General features: G+C 41.8%; 1 protein-coding gene across 2 annotated transcripts in view; it reads left to right on the top strand.

The window, feature by feature from the left end:
* The window catches only part of LOC310850986 (dual specificity protein phosphatase 22-A-like), a 30550-nt gene extending 11160 nt beyond the window's left edge, over positions 1–19390 (top strand). For both annotated transcript variants that reach the window (XM_083753015.1, XM_083753014.1), the window contains 3 exons: positions 4610–4684; positions 14418–14589; positions 18253–19390. In XM_083753015.1, the coding sequence (XP_083609141.1) occupies positions 4610–4684; positions 14418–14589; positions 18253–18465 (460 nt within the window). In that variant the 3' untranslated portion in view covers positions 18466–19390. The remainder of the gene's footprint in view (positions 1–4609; positions 4685–14417; positions 14590–18252) is intronic.
* The last annotated feature ends 338 nt before the right edge of the window (positions 19391–19728 follow it).

The raw sequence follows: 19728 nt of genomic DNA, 5'->3' as shown, positions 1-19728 counted from the left end.
TGGAGAGCAATCCTGTTTTCCTCACTTGTTGTTCATCAGAGAAACCAGTTTTGTAATCAACACACTGATCCATCTTATGTTAGTGCATGGAGCAGAGATGGGAAACCTCAGGCTGGGCCCTGAATGTGGTCCTCCAAGCCTCTCCCTGGCCATGCCCTCATTTCCTTAGATCACATCATTCACTCATTGACTCTGCTTGAGTGCTTAACCTCGAATTTGTCCTTGAACTCTGACACTGCCCTTCATTTCGCTGAATGGAAGACAGTGTGAAAGTGTGTAGAAACTAGCTGTCTGTAAAAAAGGAAAATTCACATTTGTTGCTCCACCCACTTTTGCCTCCAGCCCTGCCCATCACCGGCATGTGGCCCCCAGAAGGCTGCTTAGAAGGCAATGTGGCCCTCAGGCTGAAAATGGTTCTTTATCCCCAAGACAAAGCATGACCTGATCTCTTTTCTTTAATGGGCACAGGATTCAGTGTCTCAATGTCAATTGAAAAGCTACCCCCTCAGATGAAAGGGCCCCTTCCCTGAGCTAAAGGTTCCCTCTGAGGGGACTGAGAAGCTTGACAAGAAAGTCCTGCTCCAGCAAGGTTTTTTTTGGGGGGGGGGAGGAGAGGGTGTTTTGTTTATTCTCTTCCCTTCTTATTTCTTTTTCTTTCAATCATAACATGCCTCTAAGCAATGGGCCACAGGAAGGAAGTTTTGCTCTTAAGGGGTTATTTTCTGCACATTGCATTAGACTCTGAATTTCACAATCCTGGTGAACTTAGAAAGGTTCCCCCCCAAGAGTCCAGATGAGACTGGGTGACTTGGAATGACCCATAGTTATTGGGCTGAAAGTGGGGGTTGTGACCCATCACCACCCACTCTTGCTTTCCAAGAGGGTTTTAATGCCACACCTGCAAGATCACAGCCTCAGTGATCTTAACCACAGCCTTAACCACAGCCAGCGTGGTGTTGTGGTTAAGAGCGGTGGACTCGTAATGTGGTGAACCGGGTTCGCATCCCCGCTCCTCCACATGCAGCTGCTGGGTAACCTTGGGCTAGTCACACTTCTCTGAAGTCTCTCAGCCTTACTTACCTCACAGAGTGTTTCTTGTGGGGGAAGAACGGAAAGGAGATTGTTAGCCGCTTTGAGACTCCTTAAGGGGAGTGAAAGGCGAGTTATCAAGTCCAAACTCCTCCTCCTCCTTGCAAATTGCTCCAGAATGATGACTGTACCATTTTGTACATTCACAACATTCAGAAACTTGCAGTGAAAGAGTGGAGGAAAAACCATGTGGAGGTGCTTTAACCATTCTGGTCATGAGTGGAGTAGGGCAGATAAAGGGTGCTATGTCTGATCATGATGGAAAAGACCCACAAGTAGCCTCTGGCTCTCACACTTCCTCCTCTTCTCCTTCAGCCCTACCAGCAGGAGACTGGAAGCTTCTCCCCTGCCATGTTTGTTGTGTCTTCCAAACTGTGGTTAATCTTAACTATAGCTTGTTTGAGACTAGCCAACTTCCAACCAGGGGTTATAAAACATTTTATATGGCACAACAGGTGCTACTCCTGTAAGAAGAAGAAAAACAGAGAAAAGTACACACTGCTGTAGGGTCATTTATTTATTTTAATAATGCATGTACCACTTAATATGTATTTGGGTAAAATAGGAATGTAGCATGAACTGCATATTGTGGAAAGTTGCTTGTTTGCTATGCATCTGGACATCTCCTAAGTTATCATCACCTAATTTTACATGCTAGTTCCTGAGATCGAGGAGTGGGTTTTTGTCTATGCTGAGATACAATTGGGTGCCATTTGGAATCAAGATGGTGGGCTTGAACCTTTCAAAACTGCACTGATTGTAACCACTGATTTCAAAACTGCACTGATTTTAACCAAGGATTTCAAAACTGCACTGATACTTTAACCAAGGATTTCAAAACTGCACTGGTTTTTTAGAATTCCTGAGCAACAATGGGTATGAGGTTGCTAGTATATCTTAAGATCAGTTAAAACTAGCCATCTCATCAGAAAAACTCACTTAAAATGCCTGAAATAAAAAGTGTGTGCATCCCGCAGAGAAGAAAATTAATTATTATTACAAGAACAAGAACAGCAGCAACGAGTGGTGTAGCGTGGGTAGCCAGCTCCCGAGGCTGTGGGTAGCGGGTGGGTAGGAGGGAGGGAAATGGACAGAGTACACATGTGTGTTCAACTGCCTAATGGTGTCAACATCACCCAGGATATTGCAGCCTCAGAGATAAGAAAAGAAGAGTCACTCTGTTGTATGGAAAGGTCACTTTCTGGTTCTCATGGAGAAGCCGTTTTCAATGGAGCCCAGGGACGAAAGTGGGCAGCTGTACTGAGGCAGCAATGGGTATTGAAATTTTGCACCCCTGACAATGTTGTGTGCGGGACAACTGCCCCATGGCTCCCCCACACTACACCACTGGCAGCAGCAACAACAATTCCATTTTAACTTTTAAATAAACAACAATTCTGCACTCAGGATCTAAAAATAGATTACCAAATTGAGAGGATTCATTACCTCGTCATCCACTTCTCATCAGGCCAGAGTGAAGAAATCGAGAAGGGGATTTTACAGTACCTGAGTGTTATTTCTGTGAATGGAAACACCTTTTGTTGAGGTGTCAAGGACCTGGGATGAGTCTCCTTTTTCTCAGCATGCCTCAAGTTTACCAGGCTTATCATCAAGCAGGAAATCTGACTGCCAACGTACAGTGTTGAGTGCCTCTTTACTGGCATTGCTTCTGGCGCTGCCCACACCTTTGTTTGGTTTCATTTTTCTTTCATTTCCTTTTCGTAAGTGAAGGTCAAAGGAGGTGCTGTCAGTTCCTTTGCCAGCATCAAAGGAGTGGCACTAAAGGGTGAAAGGGAAGGGGGAGGGGCAGGATCGTGCACAGATCTGACTGCAGCTGTGGATAACTCTCAGTGATGTGATGCAGTGATCTTGTGCCCCTTGTGTGCAGACTTAGGAGGGTGCAGGCTTGCACAGATGCCTTATACTTGTTGGCATTGTCTCGGTAGACAGTGGAGGAGTGCACCGCCTGCTGTGGCTGTAGAGACATAGGACAGACATGTTTTGTTGCAGCTGGGGCAGATGAGGGTTGTGCTGCTGCAGATGCACCATGGCATTTCTTCTCCCTGAGCTCCTCACAGTCTGGTCACTGCTATGGATGCACAACCTGTCTGTCTGTCTGCCTCCAGGCACTGCAGTTGTCTGCAAGGGATTCCCACAGGGTGGGGTTGATGTTGCCAGCCTTCATGTCACATTTGCAGACATCTTTGTAACACAGAGTTGGTCTGTCAATGTGCCTGGAGCTGAGTCTTATACTGCCTCATTCTGTCTTATACTGAGTCAGACTGGTGGTGGCTCTCCAAGGTTTCAGACAGGGGTCTAAAACCTGGAGATGCTGGGATTAAACCTGGGATCTTCTGCAGGCTACTCATGTGCTCTGCTACAGAGCTACAGCACTTCCTTTCTTCATCCGACCATCAATCCATCTATTCCAGCAGCCACCTTTTCACCAACCAGATGCCTCTGGAAAGCCTACAAGCCTCTCCTGCAATTGTGTTTGGCATTCACAGCTATACTGCCCTTGGACAGTATAGTTCTCTAGGTTCTATTTAGCTACCAGCACACCTATGAGCCACTGATAAGCTCATCTCCTCCATGAAATTGTCTATTTCCATTTGAAAGCCATCTAAGTTCTCCAGATGACCAGTTTATTCAGCATTCTTCCTGAGTGGCTTGCACAAAGCTAATGCAGAGTTTAGATTTGGTCTGGTCTTTAATGAGCATTCATTCTGATATGTTTGCAGGGCGGTTATACGGCAATGAACGTTCATCTTGATTTGTTTGAGGGGTGTTGTTACACCTTCCCATTAGTCATTCATTCATTCCATACTTTCCAGTGCATTTCCTTGTCACTTTCAATCTGTCCTGCAACATACTGACAATATGAAGTCAATTTCCACCATCACATCAAGTGGTAGTGAGTTCGTGAATTAATAATAATGCATTGTGTGATGAAGGCCTTCATTTAGTTTGTTTAAGATTTACTCAGTTGGATGACCCTGAGTCCTAGACCAAATCTACACCATAAATTTAAAGAAGTATCATATCAATTTAAACACTTACATTTTCCTCCAAATTATCCTGGGAACTGTTGTTTGTTAGGGTGCTGACAGTTTATTTATTTATATTTTATTTATTAAATTTCTATGCTGCCCTTCATCTGAAGATCACAGGGCAGTTTACAATATAAAACACACAATATAAAGCATGTCAAAGCAAATTTCTGCTAATAAACACATTTTTACATGCAGTTTTTACTCATTCCCACATTTCTGCGAGCAATTTCCCCTAATTTAATGCATCTTTGTATGGTATTTTCATCAATACCTTCATTTATTTGCACCCTTTCCCCTAATATATGCATTTTTGTAAACATTATTCCATTGGAGAACTGCATCACCAAATTTCGGATGAGTAACACTTTTTGAAGGATAGCTGTGATTTGGTTCTCATGCTGAATCAAATTTCACCTTCATCTCTAGTTCAGGGCAAACAATTCCTAATTTTTCTTCTTTGCTCTCAGGATACAACACTTCAAGGAGTGCATCAAGTTTATTCATGAATGTCGGCTACACGGAGGAGGATGTCTCATTCATTGGTGAGCTGCTTTTCTCTGTATTTCCTTTTCAGGATGGGGAGCACACTATAATATATATATAAACGGACATTTAGAGGACTTCCGGTCGGCGCCAGCGTTAATGGCGGTCCTTGCTTCGAGCTCCGAAGCAGGACTGCTCCACGAGTTCGGGTCTGACCCGCTACGGTGAGCGGGGGACCCCTAAAATCACAGGCGCAGAAGCCTGTGAGCAAGGAGATTCGGCGGGCACCTTTGCGCCCCCCGGTACTGTGAAAGAGCCTTTTTAAAGGCTCCGGAGCGGCACCGGGTGTGAGCGCGGTGCTGAGAATCGTTACCCAGCCCGTGGAGTGAAGCCGCGTCGCCATCAACGGAGAGCGCCGATTCCTTCCTGAAACTAAAGATTGACAATATCACCCGTGAGTAAGAACAAGAGAATAAGATTAACGGGACACTAAAAATTTTGACATTCGGCTGAAAACGGGAAAGGCATAAATTAAGGAAGTCTGCCTTCCCGAACTGCATGACTAACAAAGCAACGAAAAAGCAAGCTGTATTTAAAAGGGAAACTTTTCTTTAATCCAGCAAACCTGACATCGAACGTAGACCTCCCCCCATCCGGCAGGAGAAGGGGGGAAGATAATTGGGACATTGTTTAACCTGCATTAAATAATTTGGACGGGAAATCTTTCACTGTCAAATCCTCTGATTCGGGCTGCCTGAATAAGGCACCGGGAAAGCGATCTGTCAGACGGATCTTGGATACAAAGTGGGACTTTATTTGTAACAAAATGACGGGACTTTAGTGGATTTATACTGTTGAATTTTGAACTGAAACAAAGTAAGGATTTACAATTGGACTTTTGAACTTTTTCATCGCTCTATGCTTTCTTGTTTCTTTGTGGCTTATTCCTATTTGGACACAATTTGCCCCCTCTAGAGGGTTTCAAGGGAAACAGTTCCATTGAGGAAGAAGTAGTGGGATTTTCCACTTGTAAATCTTTCCTGTGAGAACGACCTTGGATATGAGCACCCCAGTGGATGAGATATCAACTAGATCAAAAACAAAGCAAGCACAAGCACAAAAGAAAAGGGGCTCTATGTCAGGAGCAGTACCAGCTGCACAGGAAAAAGTAACAACTGCATCAATGGATTCTATGACACAGGCACTGCTTAAGATAAATCAATCGTTGGAAGCATTGACAAAGCAGTCTACAGAAAATTCTAAAAAATTGACAGAACTGACAGCGAGATTGGACTTGAACACGGCAACTGTGACAACTAACACAGATTCTATAAATCGATTAATACAAGAAAGTTCAGAAACAAGAAAAATCGCTGAAAGTGCTAAAAGCACTGCAGAGGAGACAAGGGAAAAGTTTGTGCCAATTGCAAAAAAAGTGAATGAGCATGATGCAACTTTGGCCTTAATGGAACTGGAGAGGAAAGGGAAAAATCTGAAACTAAGATTGGTTCCTGAAAGTGAGGGGGACAACCTTGCGGAATCCCTTACAGAGAACTTTGAGGAATTTTGGCAAGACGAATTGGAGAAAGAGGAGGAGTTTGTGATAACTACAGCCTTCCGGCTGGGCAGGAGACAGAGCAAGAAACCAAGGGATTGTCTAATAACGTTGAGATCCAAGGAAGAAAGAGATAAAATACTGAATCTACACTATCAAAAGGCACTGGTGATCCAGAATTGTCAAATACAGATCTTCAAGGACATCCCTAAATACATTTTGGAGGTGAGAACCTTCTATAAAGATCTAGTTGACCTGCTGAAGGAAAATACCATCCCATTTAGGTGGGAGTTCCCACAAGGCTTGTCCTTTAACTTCAAAGGTAAGAAGATAAAAATAAAAACAATTCAAGACAAAGAACAGTTTTTGGAGAGATATTTAGAAGACCTGCGGAAAGGAACGGTAGGAGAGAGAGAACCAACTGATATCGCAAACTTATCATTTGGACTTAACCCAATACCAACTGAGGAGGAACAAAAGCTTGGAGCAGTCGGTGGAAAAGGTACCCAGTAACAAGATGTCTCTGCAACTTCTGAGTTGGAATTGCAATGGTCTAAACCTTCCCCGAAAAAGAAATCAAGTTTTTCACATTTTAAAGAAAGAACAGTTAGATATAATATGTTTACAAGAAACCCATATTGCCAGGATACACAGGAAACTTTTGACACATAAGAGATTGGGACAAGAATTTATATCATCAGACAAAGTCAAGAAAAGAGGTGTGGTGATCTACGTAAAAGAAAAGCTGGTTCCAAAAATGATATTTAAAGATTAACAAGGAAGATACCTGGCAGTTGAAATTCAAATTCAAGGAGAAAAAGTTTTGATAGTAGGAGTATATGCACCAAATGAAGGGAAGGCTGAATTCTTTAAGAAGCTGCATGAGACATTAATGGACTTCCTGGACTATAAAATCTTAATGATGGGAGATATGAACGGAGTTGTCTCCACAAACATGGACAAAGCACAGAGACAAGTGATTTCTAAGGAAGGGAGACTACCAAAGACTTTTTTTGAAATGACTGAAACTATGGATTTGATTGACATCTGGAGAACAAGGAACCCTCTGGAGAGAGAGGGAACCTTCTTCTCTGAGGCAAAAATGACATGGACAAGAATTGACCAAATATGGGTTACTAGTAGCCTGGCGCCAAGAATAAAAAAAGTAGAAATCTGCCCAAAACCTGCTCCGACCATAACGCTGTAAAGATGGAGATGAAACTAACAACAACTGGATCCTTTAGATGGAGAATGAACGACACCTTATTTAAAGATGAAGAGATTTACAAGAAGGCCCAAAAAGCAGTGAAAGACTATTTTGAGGTAAATTTGAGAACAGATGTGGAGAAAAGAACAATTTGGGACGCTAGCAAAGCCGTGATGCGAGGTTTTCTAATTCAACAGAATTCTATAAAGAGGAAAAAACAAAATGAGAGGAAAGAAAAAATCTTAGGAAAAATGAAAGAAGCAGAAAAGAAATTGAGGTCCAGACCAAAGTCTCAGGAGATTTTGAGAGAAATAAAGTATTATCAGACGCAATATATGGAACTGATGAACCAAGAAATAGAATGGAAAATAAAGCAGATGAGACAAAAGACATTTGAATCAGCAGACAAATGTGGGAAACTTCTGTCATGGCAATTGAAAAAAAGGCAGAAACTGAACACTGTGACAAGTCTAGAAATGGACGGAAAGACTATCCACAAACCTAATGAGATAAGTAATTGCTTTCAAAGCTTTTTTAGGAAACAGTATGCACAAGGGCCAGTTAATGAACAAGAAATAGAAGAATTTATTAGAAAATATGGTTTACCAAAAATTTCAGAACAAAGCAAAACGATTCTGAATGAAAAGATAACAGATCAGGAAATAGAGGGTGCCATTCAGAACATGCAATTAGGAAAATCTCCAGGACCAGACGGTTTGACTGCTAGATATTACAAAGCGTTGAAGGAATGGTTAATACAACCATTGAAGGAAGTTTGTAATGAAATTATGGAGGGGAAAAAGGCACCTGAATCGTGGAAAGAGGCTTTCATCTCACTTATACCGAAAACAGAGACTGAAAAGAACCAGGTTAAAAACTACCGCCCTATATCTTTACTTAATGTGGATTATAAAATTTTTGCAGACATTTTGGCAAAAAGACTAAAAAAAGTGCTGATAGGGGAGATTCATAAAGATCAAGCTGGCTTTCTCCCAGGGAGACATATGTCAGATAATGTGAGGAACATTATAGACATTTTGGAGTTATTAGAAGTTGACATCAACCGAAAGGCGGTTTTGATTTTTGTGGATGCGGAGAAAGCCTTTGACAACATTTGTTGGAGTTTTATGATGAAGAATCTCCAAGGGATGGGGGTAGGCCAAGGTTTCGAAAACGGTATAGGTGCAATATATTCTAAACAAAAAGCAAAGCTAATAGTGAACAATGTGGTAACGGAAGAAATACCTATAGAAAAAGGTACACGACAGGGGTGCCCAATATCCCCTTTGCTTTTTATATCTGTCCTGGAGGTTTTGTTAAACATGATTAGAAAGGATCAGTTGGTTAAAGGAATACAGGTCGGAGCTAAACATTATAAATTAAGGGCATTTGCAGATGACTTAGTGTTAACGCTGCAACAGCCAGATACTAGTACCAAAAGAGCATTAGAACTAATTGAGATATTTGGTCAAGTAGCAGGATTTAAACTGAATAAACAGAAAACGAAAGTGTTGGAAAAAAAATTAACAATGGAAGAAAAAGAGAGATTTCAGAGTGAAACTGGTTTGGAAATAATGAAAAAAGTGAAATACCTAGGGGTGAATTTAACATCTAAGAATGTGAACTTATTTAAAGACAACTATGAAAAATGTTGGACAGAAGTTAAGAAAGATCTAGAAATATGGTCTAGGCTGAGACTTTCCTTGTTAGGCCGAATTGCTGCTATTAAGATGAACGTATTGCCTAGAATGTTATTCTTATTTCAGACCTTACAGATTCTAGACAAGATGGACTGCTTCAAGAGGTGGCAGAAAGATATATCTAAATTTGTCTGGCAGGGCAAAAAGCCCAGAATAAAATTTAAGATTTTAACTAACGCAAAAGATAGAGGGGGTTTTGCCCTGCCGGACTTAAGACTCTATTATGAATCAGCGGCTTTTTGCTGGTTGAAACACTGGCTACTCCTTGAAGACACAGACATTTTGGACTTAGAAGGGTATGATAATAACCTTGGTTGGCATGCATATCTATGGTATAACAAGGTAAAGGTGCATAAAGGCTTTAAAAACCATATTATTAGGAAAGCTTTGTATAATGTTTGGATTCGATACAAAGATTTGTTGGAAAGTAAAACCCCTAGGTGGTTGTCACCAATGGAAGCCAAGGCGGTGAAAAAATTAAACATGGAACCCAACTGGCCAAAATATTGTGAAATCCTAGAACAAGATGGTGAAAAGTTTAAACTCCAGAGTTATGAGAAGCTAAAGTTTAAAGTTCGAGATTGGTTACATTACTATCAGATAAATGAGACATTTAAGCAGGACAGGAAATTAGGATTTCAGAAGGAGAGGTCAAAGTTAGAAACAGAACTGCTAGAACCCAATACTAAGAATTTATCTAGAATGTATAACTTGCTGTTGAAATGGAATACACAGGAGGAAACGGTTAAATCAGCTATGATTAAATGGGCACAGGATATCGGTCATGACATTATGTTTGCTGACTGGGAACAGTTATGGACCACCGGTATTAAGTTTACGGCATGTAGTGCCTTAAAAGAGAACATAATGAAAATGATCTATAGGTGGTACATGACCCCAGTCAAGCTTGCAAAAATCTACCATTTGCCCAATAATAAATGTTGGAAATGTAATGAGTCTGAAGGTACTTTCTATCACCTTTGGTGGACCTGCCCAAAGATTAAGGCCTTTTGGGAAATGATCTATAATGAAATTAAAAAAGTCCTTAAGTGGACATTTATAAAGAAACCGGAGGCTTTTCTCTTGGGCATGATTGGCCAGTTGGTGCCAAGGAAGGATAGGACTTTTTTTATGTATGCGACCACAGCAGCAAGGATCCTGTTGGCAAAGTATTGGAAGATGCAAGAACTACCTACTCTGGAAGAATGGCAGACAAAGGTGATTGACTTTATGGGACTGGCAGAGATGACCGGCAGAATCCGCGACCAGGGGAAAGAGACAGTGGAAGAGGACTGGAAGAAATTTAAAATATATCTTAAAAATTGTTGTAAAATTGAGGACTGACAAGATGTCTAGGGGTAAGAAATAGAGAATTACAGCTGTAAACATTAACATTAAGGAAATTTAAAGAAAACTACTAGAGAAATTGACTGAAGGGTTGCTAAAGAGTTGTAAAACAAGGATGCAGTGAAAGGAAGGTATGGGGAAGTCATGTTTTAAATGTTTTTATATGTTTTTGTTTTGTGTTTTGTTTGTCTTTTTGTTAAAAAACCAATAAAAATTATTATTAAAAAAATATATATAAACGGACATTTATATATCTCTGGAAACCTGCTGGCAGTCATTCCTAAACTATACATACATACTCAACTGATCTGGCTCCCTTAACCTTGCAGGTTGATTTTCACTCAGGCTGGAAACAATCGTTGACTGAAAAGTGGCAGCGTTATGGGTTTTTCCATGAGTTATCTTAACTTCATGGGAAATGAAATTGCTTGAACAATACTCAGACAACACATTGCAGATGCTGAATGCCAAAATGATCTAGGTTTAACTTCAAATAACATGCTAATTGACAGAGTACTTCCATCCTATAAACCAGTCAGCCATCTCTATCTGCTCTCTGTTCCAAAATACCACAGAGTCTTCACTCTGGTGCATTTAAATGCTGTTACACCAACTGTTCTGGAGGGGAGGTTTCAAAGAATTCCCTAACGTCAATGTAAATGTGAATTGGGAAGGAAGATTCAACAACTCATGCTCTTATGTATTGCTCTTCTCCTCATGATATACCTAACATTTTTACTGGAAATTTCCAGGGCATTTGGATGCATTTTATGATTCCAGATTACAAAGCATCCACCTCTTCCAGGATGGCTAAATACCTACCAGGGACTAATTTTAGCAAACTCACAATTCTGTTCTTTGTGACTGGTGTTCTGCAGTACAGTACATTTACTAGTAATTTTATTGTTATGGTTCTCTATTTTGTATGGTTTTATTTTATTTTATAAATTTGTACAAAGTTTCTTTTTTGAATACTGGTCAGTGATCATTATAAAGAGATTGATTGATATACATACATTTAGGTCATGCAAATTTGCTAGAGTTTAATATAGGCTGAGATAGGAGAAAAATAAAGGCTGCAATCCTATCTATGTATACTCGGGAGGAAGCCGTATTGAATGTAGCGGGACTTTAATCACTTCCAGGTGACAAATTTATTGAGCATTCAGCTTGATTTGTTTGTACAAAGTTTGCAGGGAGGTTAGATGACACCCGGTAGTCACTGAGAGTCCATTCTGATTAGTTTGTGGGGAGGTCAGATGTTGTTGCATCAAGGAAACATTATCCCACACTTTTCTGTGCTTCTTCCCATTACTTTCCTTATTGCAAAGAGTCTAATTTTTTTTAGGGGGGCTGATTTGTTGTGCAGAAGCTCCAAATAAATTTCCCTTGCACCACCTGAATTTGCTGATATGTGATTCAGTCCCACCAGAAAATAGCAACAGCCTGGAAGCATCCCTGGGCTGTGTTCATACTACTGTTTGCTGTGCACTTCCGTGATTCCAGTGCTGGGTTTTTCATCCATGCTCACACAACATTATCCAAAATGCATATGTATCTCTTGTTCTATGGTACTACTGTTTGGCATTGTAGTTTCTCAAATGAGCAACTCGCTGACTGCAGTCCTTAAGCTGTTCCTAATTCATTTCTTGCCATGGGGTAAAGACATCTTTGCTCTGTCAGTGCTCCCTGGTGTGCACACAAACAGAGATGAATTGAAGCTGGGGCTGATGTGAACAGTTGTAATGGAGGAGGGAAGAGGTGTGAAATGCCTGGGGGACAGGGAACAACTTTGCTGAGCTCTAAGATGGTAAAGTGAGCATACTTTTACTTTAAGTGGACATGGATAGGATTGCACTGTCAACAACATTTTGCTTTCTCTAAAGCTGGACGTTATCGTTGCAATTCTGAAAGCACCAATGGCTTGAGCTAAAGAAGCAGGTCTTGCTTTTGTTCCGTTCAGCTAGCACTGAATGATTAGTTTGGCATGCTGTTGCAGCTTTTAGCTACTCCCCCCCCCCCCCCCAAGGATTCCTTATGCAAGCTGCAGCAAATTTATTTAGATTTTATAAACCAGTCAATGTATCATGTGGATTGTGCAGAAACCATTTGCAGAGGGTGGGGCTGGAGCATGAAGATACCCGCTGCCGACTAGACACACTCCTCTATTCTGCCTCCTTCGTTTTGCCCCATTCTCTGGATCCTAGCCAATGGCTTCATTAGCCAAGTAGAGGCTTCAAAAGGGCGATGAGCCACTCCACTCTCACTGTCAAATCCACTCCCAGCATCTGTCATCAACCATGTCCATCATTCCAAAGCCTTTTCTCCCTGCTTGTCTCTCATTTTGATAGCCAAGAGTCACACCAAGATCATGTCAAGTTTTTATACATGTATATATATATTTAATGCCCTTGTTTTAACAATATGCGTAATTGCTTTATATGCTTTTATTGTAGCCTGCCTGCTTTTATTGCATCTCTTTACCCTGGCCTTTGACACTTGAGACATGCGTTTTCAGGACCCACCCTGTGACTGCCATTTGTATTAACTGTTTTTAATGCTGATTTTTAAATTGTTGCTACCTGCCCTGGGACCTGAAAGTGAAGGGCGAGTCGGGAAATTAATACCACTACTACCAATAATTCTGAAATTGCTTTGATATGCTCCATGGGAAGTGAGTCATAAAATTAATCAAATAAAAAAATAATCATGTTTAATCTGTGACCTCTGCCTTTATGGCATTGTAAATCTATGTTGTTGATGCTGTGGGTTCTGCCACATGGCAGTTCATGGTGGAGTCCATTTTTTGCAGCATCTACACAACAGCGCCCCCATCATAAGGCCATCCCATATCCTCCCCTTCCATTTCATCTGGATTTACTCCTTCCGGAGTATTCTTTTTCTAACTTACCAAATTTCTGGCAGAAAAGGTAAATGAAGAAATAATATTGCTTGGCATTTTGATGAGGATGATGTCATATGGACACTGTAAAAAGCTTGCAGCCCTGAGTAGAACAGAGTCCACAATAAACTGCCATTAGAAGTACCCTGTGAGAACAGGCCTTTTAAGTGGTGGCCCCTTGTCTGGGCAATGGTCTCTTGAGGGAGATGTACCTGGCACCATTTTTGTCAGTCTTTAGGCACCAGGCTAAGCCCTAACTGTTTACCCAGTCCTTAGATAATGGTAATTAATTTAGCCTGTTACGGGGGTGCTCATCTTTTAGTGGGGTGGACAGGACTTGTCCTTAGTAATACGTTGCCGGATGAGCATTTTATATATTTTATATTGTTGGTGGTTTTAATTTTTCCTAGTTTTACATTGCTGTTATCTATTATATTTTAGCTAGTCAAGTCACTTTGAAACTTTTAATGGTATAAAGTTACTGGTAAATGTAATAAACAGCAACAACAAAACACAGTAACCTTAAACTGTTGTAAGCGACTCTGCATATTACACAGGGAGGCATTGGAGGCATGGGCTAGAAATCTCTAAATAAATACCGTAAATGAAGACTCAAGGATTTTGAAAGCTAATAATAAAGTCAAGAAAATATGAAAAGCCCTGCTGGATTAGGCCAGAAGTCCATTGAGTCCAGCATCTTGTTGCCATAGTGGTCTATCAGATGCCTATGGGAAGGCCACATGCAGGACCTGAATACATGCAGAATCTCTCCACTTGTGATCCTCAGTAACTGGTATTCAGCAGCATACTGTCTCTGAAAAAGGAGGTAGAATAGAGCTGTGGTATTTAGCAGCCGTTGATAGCCTTATCCTCCATAACATTTAGGTGGCAAAATGGTACTTGATAAGAGGGCGTCCATCTTGAATTCTATGATACATGAATGCTGTAGTGCATGTACAAACTTGGGAATATGTCCAAGAGTGGAGGGAGCAAGACTTGGGGGTCTTGCACAATCCTAACATGGGTTTTCTTCACTCCTGTTCCTAACTGAAAACATTGCTCCTTTATTTCTGCTCAACAGCTTAGCTGGTGTGTCTCGCAGCACCACCATCCTGGTGGCCTATCTCATGACGGTCACTAACTTTGGCTGGGAAGAGTGCCTGACAGCCACCAAAGCTGTCCGTTCTTACGTGAGCCCCAACTTTGGCTTCCAGGAACAGCTTCAGGAGTATGAAGTCACTTTGCTCAAGGAGGTAAGACTTCATGCTTCTGGTCTACTAACCCAGTTGGCACTTCAGAGCAACATTTACAGGCTCATGTCTTCAGAGATAGCTGAAAGTTAGCTCTTTCCTTGTTCCTCTCTCACACACAGTGATGAGAGAGGAATCAGATTCACTTTGCACTGATAGGCAAATCTCCCTAATTCACATTTTCTGAACAATACTTGTACCAAAATACAGCCATCCTTCGAAGGTGTCCTGGACCTAAGCTGATTGTTGAAGAACAGTGAGACAGCAAGTGGAAGTACTTTTTCTTTGCAACAATTTTTCCCCCCAGTGCCCGAAGGAAACCCAGTGTGAGCATGTCTCACAGCTGAGACTGTCCGCAGGTTCCTTCTGACTCCCAACATTTATGGGTCTAGTGCCCTGTGCTTTAACTTCCCTTCTCAGAAAGTTGTTGCTTTCTTTTAAAATAAAGAACCTCCAGGATATTCTGAGAATATCCCATGCTGAGGAGTGGGCTGAAGGAGGGTGGAAAGATGAGGTGGTGCTGCTTTCGGAGAAAAATGTACCACAGTTTGCAAAAACTGTTTGAGCCAGGCATTCCCCCAAAGGGCACAAATTCAGCTGATTTGGGCATCCCCCATGAATTCAGCTGACTTGGGCATCAGGCATGACGCCTCGCAGAACAGAACATTTCCTCAAGGAAGGATGTTTGGTTGCTGAAGATGTGAACTGGCCCTTTTCACTCTACTACTGTTTGTTTTGGGGCATAATGCAGATCTGTTCTATGTGAAAGGGCAGGGCTGGGAAACCTCAGGCCAGAGGGCCTAATGTGGCCTCTCTACCTGGACCTTGGAACTCCCCCCAGACCATATCCATTCCCATGTCACACCAAGGGGTGTAGTGGTAAATTGTGCAGGGTCCCTTCATGGTAGTCATAAACATTATACAGCCTTCTAAGTTTATAGAACAATCTTACAATTATACAATGATAGTAATAAGGGATGCATTGAAACAATCTGTGCAGATCCCTTGTTGTATTTCAGCTAGATCTACTATTTTCTGTGCACATGTGTGGGCAAATGATTTGGACCTAATGGTTCTGTGCTCCTAAATACATAAACTTTGGAAGATACAGAAGAACTCATTGTTCTTCCTGAGCACCATCTCCAGAGTGACCCTAGGAGCCAATCCTCAGTGGCTGACTCACCTCCTTTCACTGTGGCACCAATCAGCACAAAGGATGAGAATATTTCTTCTCAGTAGCTAAAAAGCTCCCCTTTTATGCTGATTTGGTAGCTATAGGATGCTGGAGACAGAGACCCTGCCTGCTGCAGAAATAGTAACGGGTCCGTCCCTGATTGCCTTTTTGGTCAGCTTGTGGGCTTCCAGGAGGCAGAGGGTGGGTTGCAGAGAGCAAGAGAGGGGGTGTGCAGTGCACAGGTCTGCTACAGTGCAGTCTCGGGTTTTGTGTGGGCAGGGGAGCAGTGATGGGTTGGAGAGCAAGAGAAGCAGTTTGCAGGGCCCTAGTCCAGTGGAGGAGAGAGAGGTAGGCCCATATGCCCATATCAAATCAATTGTAATGGATTGATTTGAAGTCACTTCTGCACCAGGTAAAGTAATTTTTAGCCCCCCAATTCTTCCCCCCCCCGACCAGTCCCTTATTTGGCCTGACCAAAGGTGGCAACCCTGACCTTTGATATGATTGAACAGGGCTCTTCTTGTCTCTAGAAAGTGGCAAGAACCACTTTCACTTTCAGTTCTAAATGAAAGTCACTCTGTGCTGCAGCTATATCTGTGAGCGGAGACTGCGAGACTTGGGTGTGGAGGACTGATGTTCTGCTCCACAGGGCAAAGCCAACCAACTTATCTCTGGTTTCTCAGGCAGTTTATGTATTTAATTTTTTTTTTTTTTTGGAGGCTGGCTTCCAACTGACAAGCATGTCCAAAGCAGCAGATAAGAGAAATAAAAATAGCAATATCATTGTGCTTACCCTCACTGTGAAGATTTCCAGGGACAGGTGCTTCCCTTTGCTTGGTTTTCTTGGGAAGGAGGCTACTGGTCCTGGTGACTCCCCCCCCCCGCTTTGCAATGTTTGCATTATATTTACAGGTACACAGATTGCATGTAGGTGGAGACACAGCTTAACCATTCCAGCAGACAGCCACTGTTTCCACCAGAAGCCCAAGCTACTTGCAGAGCCCTCTTGTCTATATGGCTTTCTTAGGGTTGTCTCCATTGAAGTTAATAGCCATGGCTTTCAGTGGGTAACTGAGTATGGGTATGCTGCCCACAACCTATTTTGCAGAGAAAGCAGAGAGTTTAACATGCAGAGGTCCTTGAACATCTTTGGGCTCAGGAAATCTAAGGAATTGGAAATCTAAGGAATTGTTGTGGTTGCACCACAGAATACCCATTTCACGGAAGAAAAACTAGCAAAGCTCGGAACCTACCAAAAAGCAGGCAAAACATCACCCATTCAAGAAACAAACGAACAAATAATACACATTAAAAATATCTCTAGAAAACAGGCAACTTCCCTGAAAGCCAAAGACTTAGTAAAACAAAAAACCAAGCCTCACGCAGGGTGCAAGCAAAACAGAGTCCTCCACCCACCCAAGCAGAATGACACTTGACTTTTGCCGTGAATGCAGGATTGGTTACTTTGAGGCAGTTTGGGGTTATGGATCACATTGTTTACTTGCAAGTCCTTGATAGGAAATAAACCAAGTTTCCTTTTTACTGTGTGACTAGCTAGCAGCATTGCACCTCCGCCTTGAAACAAAACATTGCATGCTTTCCTGATTAAAAGAATAAAAGTTGTGCATTAGATTTCCATGGCCCAGAGGGCAGATATATTATTACATGCAATCTTAAAAAAAAAAATCCCACTGGAAGTCCCCCAATAGGCTGGGGGTAGCCCACTTAAGGACATGAATGATCAGGGGACCATTAGCACAGCTGTGCGTGGGAGGTGGCGCTCACAAGGGATCCTCCCTGCGTGGGGAATCAGCTGTAAGGGTTATGTATTCATTATTTCCTAATTCTTTACTCACATGGTTTTAGGTAAGTTCCTGCAACTTTTATTCTGAGTTGAATTGAACACACAGGGTGTGATTTCCCTGCCCCCCTGTTTAACTAGCTCAAATGTCTTGCTCAAAACCAAATAGCAATGACTCTGCATTTAAAACACAGCTGCTGCTTAAAAAAAATAAAATTTAATTGTCATATTTTTTGCACAGCAAGCAGACAAGAGAGGAGGGGAGAAAGAGGAGATATTGAGTAGGATGCTAATAATAACATAAGGCAGGGGATACAAACCAGAGAAACTGCTGTGGGCAATGACAACCTCCCCACTTAGGTGGCTATTTGAACAATGTAGTGAGAATCCATTTGCAAAATAGACTACAGCATTCACTTGTCATTTCATCATAATTGTATAAGGCCAGGTGCTTCTGACATACACCTGTTAGGCCAGTCTTCCTCATCCTGGTGCCCACTGGACATTTAAGACTACAACTCCCACTGGCCCCCAGCCAGTAGAAGCTGATGGGAGTTGTAGTCCAAATCATCTGGAGAGCACCAACTTGGGAAAGGCTTCACTGTGCCAATTGGTTTTACCTGCATTGCCTGCATTGTCTTTGCTCATCCTTCATATCTTATGCAGCTTCTCTGGGATTTTGTCTTGACAGTACAGGGCCTGGATTCAGCAGGAGTATGGCAAGAACCCACTCAGTGACCAAGAGGACTTACAGTGCTTACTTTCCCAGCAAGAAGAGAAAGTAAACCAGCAACAAGGTGGACTCAGAGAAACTAACTGGATCAATGCCCCTAGCCAAACTAGCTCTCAGCCACATACTACCTATGACAGCAGCTGCAGCCACAGCCGGTGGATGAATAGATAGCAAGAGCTCATTAAAGCCTTGGAAGAACTCTGCCTGTTATCTCTTTAAGGAGAACACAGCTTAGCTATTCTGACCCACAGTGAGGAGTGAATAGATCAGCTGCATCTTGGACATGTTGTGGGTGCAATCGGCATTGCTCAGTGGTTCAGAGTCAAACTCACTCTATTTCCCACCCCCGCCTCTGCCACAGGCTTGTTGTATGGCCTTGCTAGGTAGCATCTGTTGTCTCTCTTTGGGTTGCGCCCCTGGTAGTTGGGATTAGCACAGCCATTGGGGGCTTTCTGAAGTCAATGAGAGAAAGTGAGATGATGGTTTAAGAGCCAAAGATGAGGTTTCCAGGAAGAGAAATTTGAGACACAACAACATTGAATCTAGCATGATGAGCAGATGGAAGTTGACTGTCTCATTGGTATTGGGGGTGCTTTCCCAAGTGACGTGGAGGCTTTTGGCTTGAGTCCAGGCATTTTCATTTCTGAGGTCCTCCAGACAATCTGTTTATTGAGCATTCAATCTGATTACACAGAGCTTAGGTTATATCCAATCTTTATTGAGTATTCATTCTGAGTTCTTTGCAGGGAGCTTATACCACAATAAACATTCTTCCTTATTTGCTTGCAGGGCATTTACAAATCTCCTTGTTCATTAACCACACACTTTTCAAAGCATTTCCCATCACTTTCCTAACAGCAAAAAAACCAGTTTCGTTTTTTTTTTAAGTGGATTTGTTGCACTAGGGCGGCAAGAGGGCTTTAATCCAACAGGGCTTTAATTGCACAGAACTAAATTTCCAGGACATGCTTGAATCTTGCAGTGCTTTTCATTCAGAGCCAGCAAAACACCAGCAGCTTGGTGTTAGCTATTGTGTATTACGTTGCTGAAAGCCATATTCCAAAATACCAATAAATATAAAATGCACTAGAAACAATTCTTTCTTTCTTTCTTTCTTTCTTTCTTTCTTTCTTTCTTTCTTTCTTTTTATGTGATTTCCATACTGCTTAATATATTTTAAAATATCTCTAAGTGATGTACAGCAAGTTATAGAATCAGAATTGTAGAGTTGGAAGGGGTCACAAGGATCATCTAGTCCAACCCCTTGCAATGTAGGAATCTTTCACCAAATGTGGGGCTCAAACCCATGACACAGATTAAGGGTTCCATATTACAAAAATATGCAGTTATCATATGAAAACTTATATTAATACAAAATTACTAATAAATATAAACTGATATCAGTTTTTTCACATTTGGACATACGCCTCCTGG

The sequence above is a fragment of the Podarcis gaigeae genome (genome assembly GCF_964106915.1).
Source record: "Podarcis gaigeae genome assembly, chromosome: 8".
NCBI lineage: Eukaryota > Metazoa > Chordata > Lepidosauria > Squamata > Lacertidae > Podarcis > Podarcis gaigeae.
This window is presented reverse-complemented; position numbering and strand designations above follow the sequence as displayed.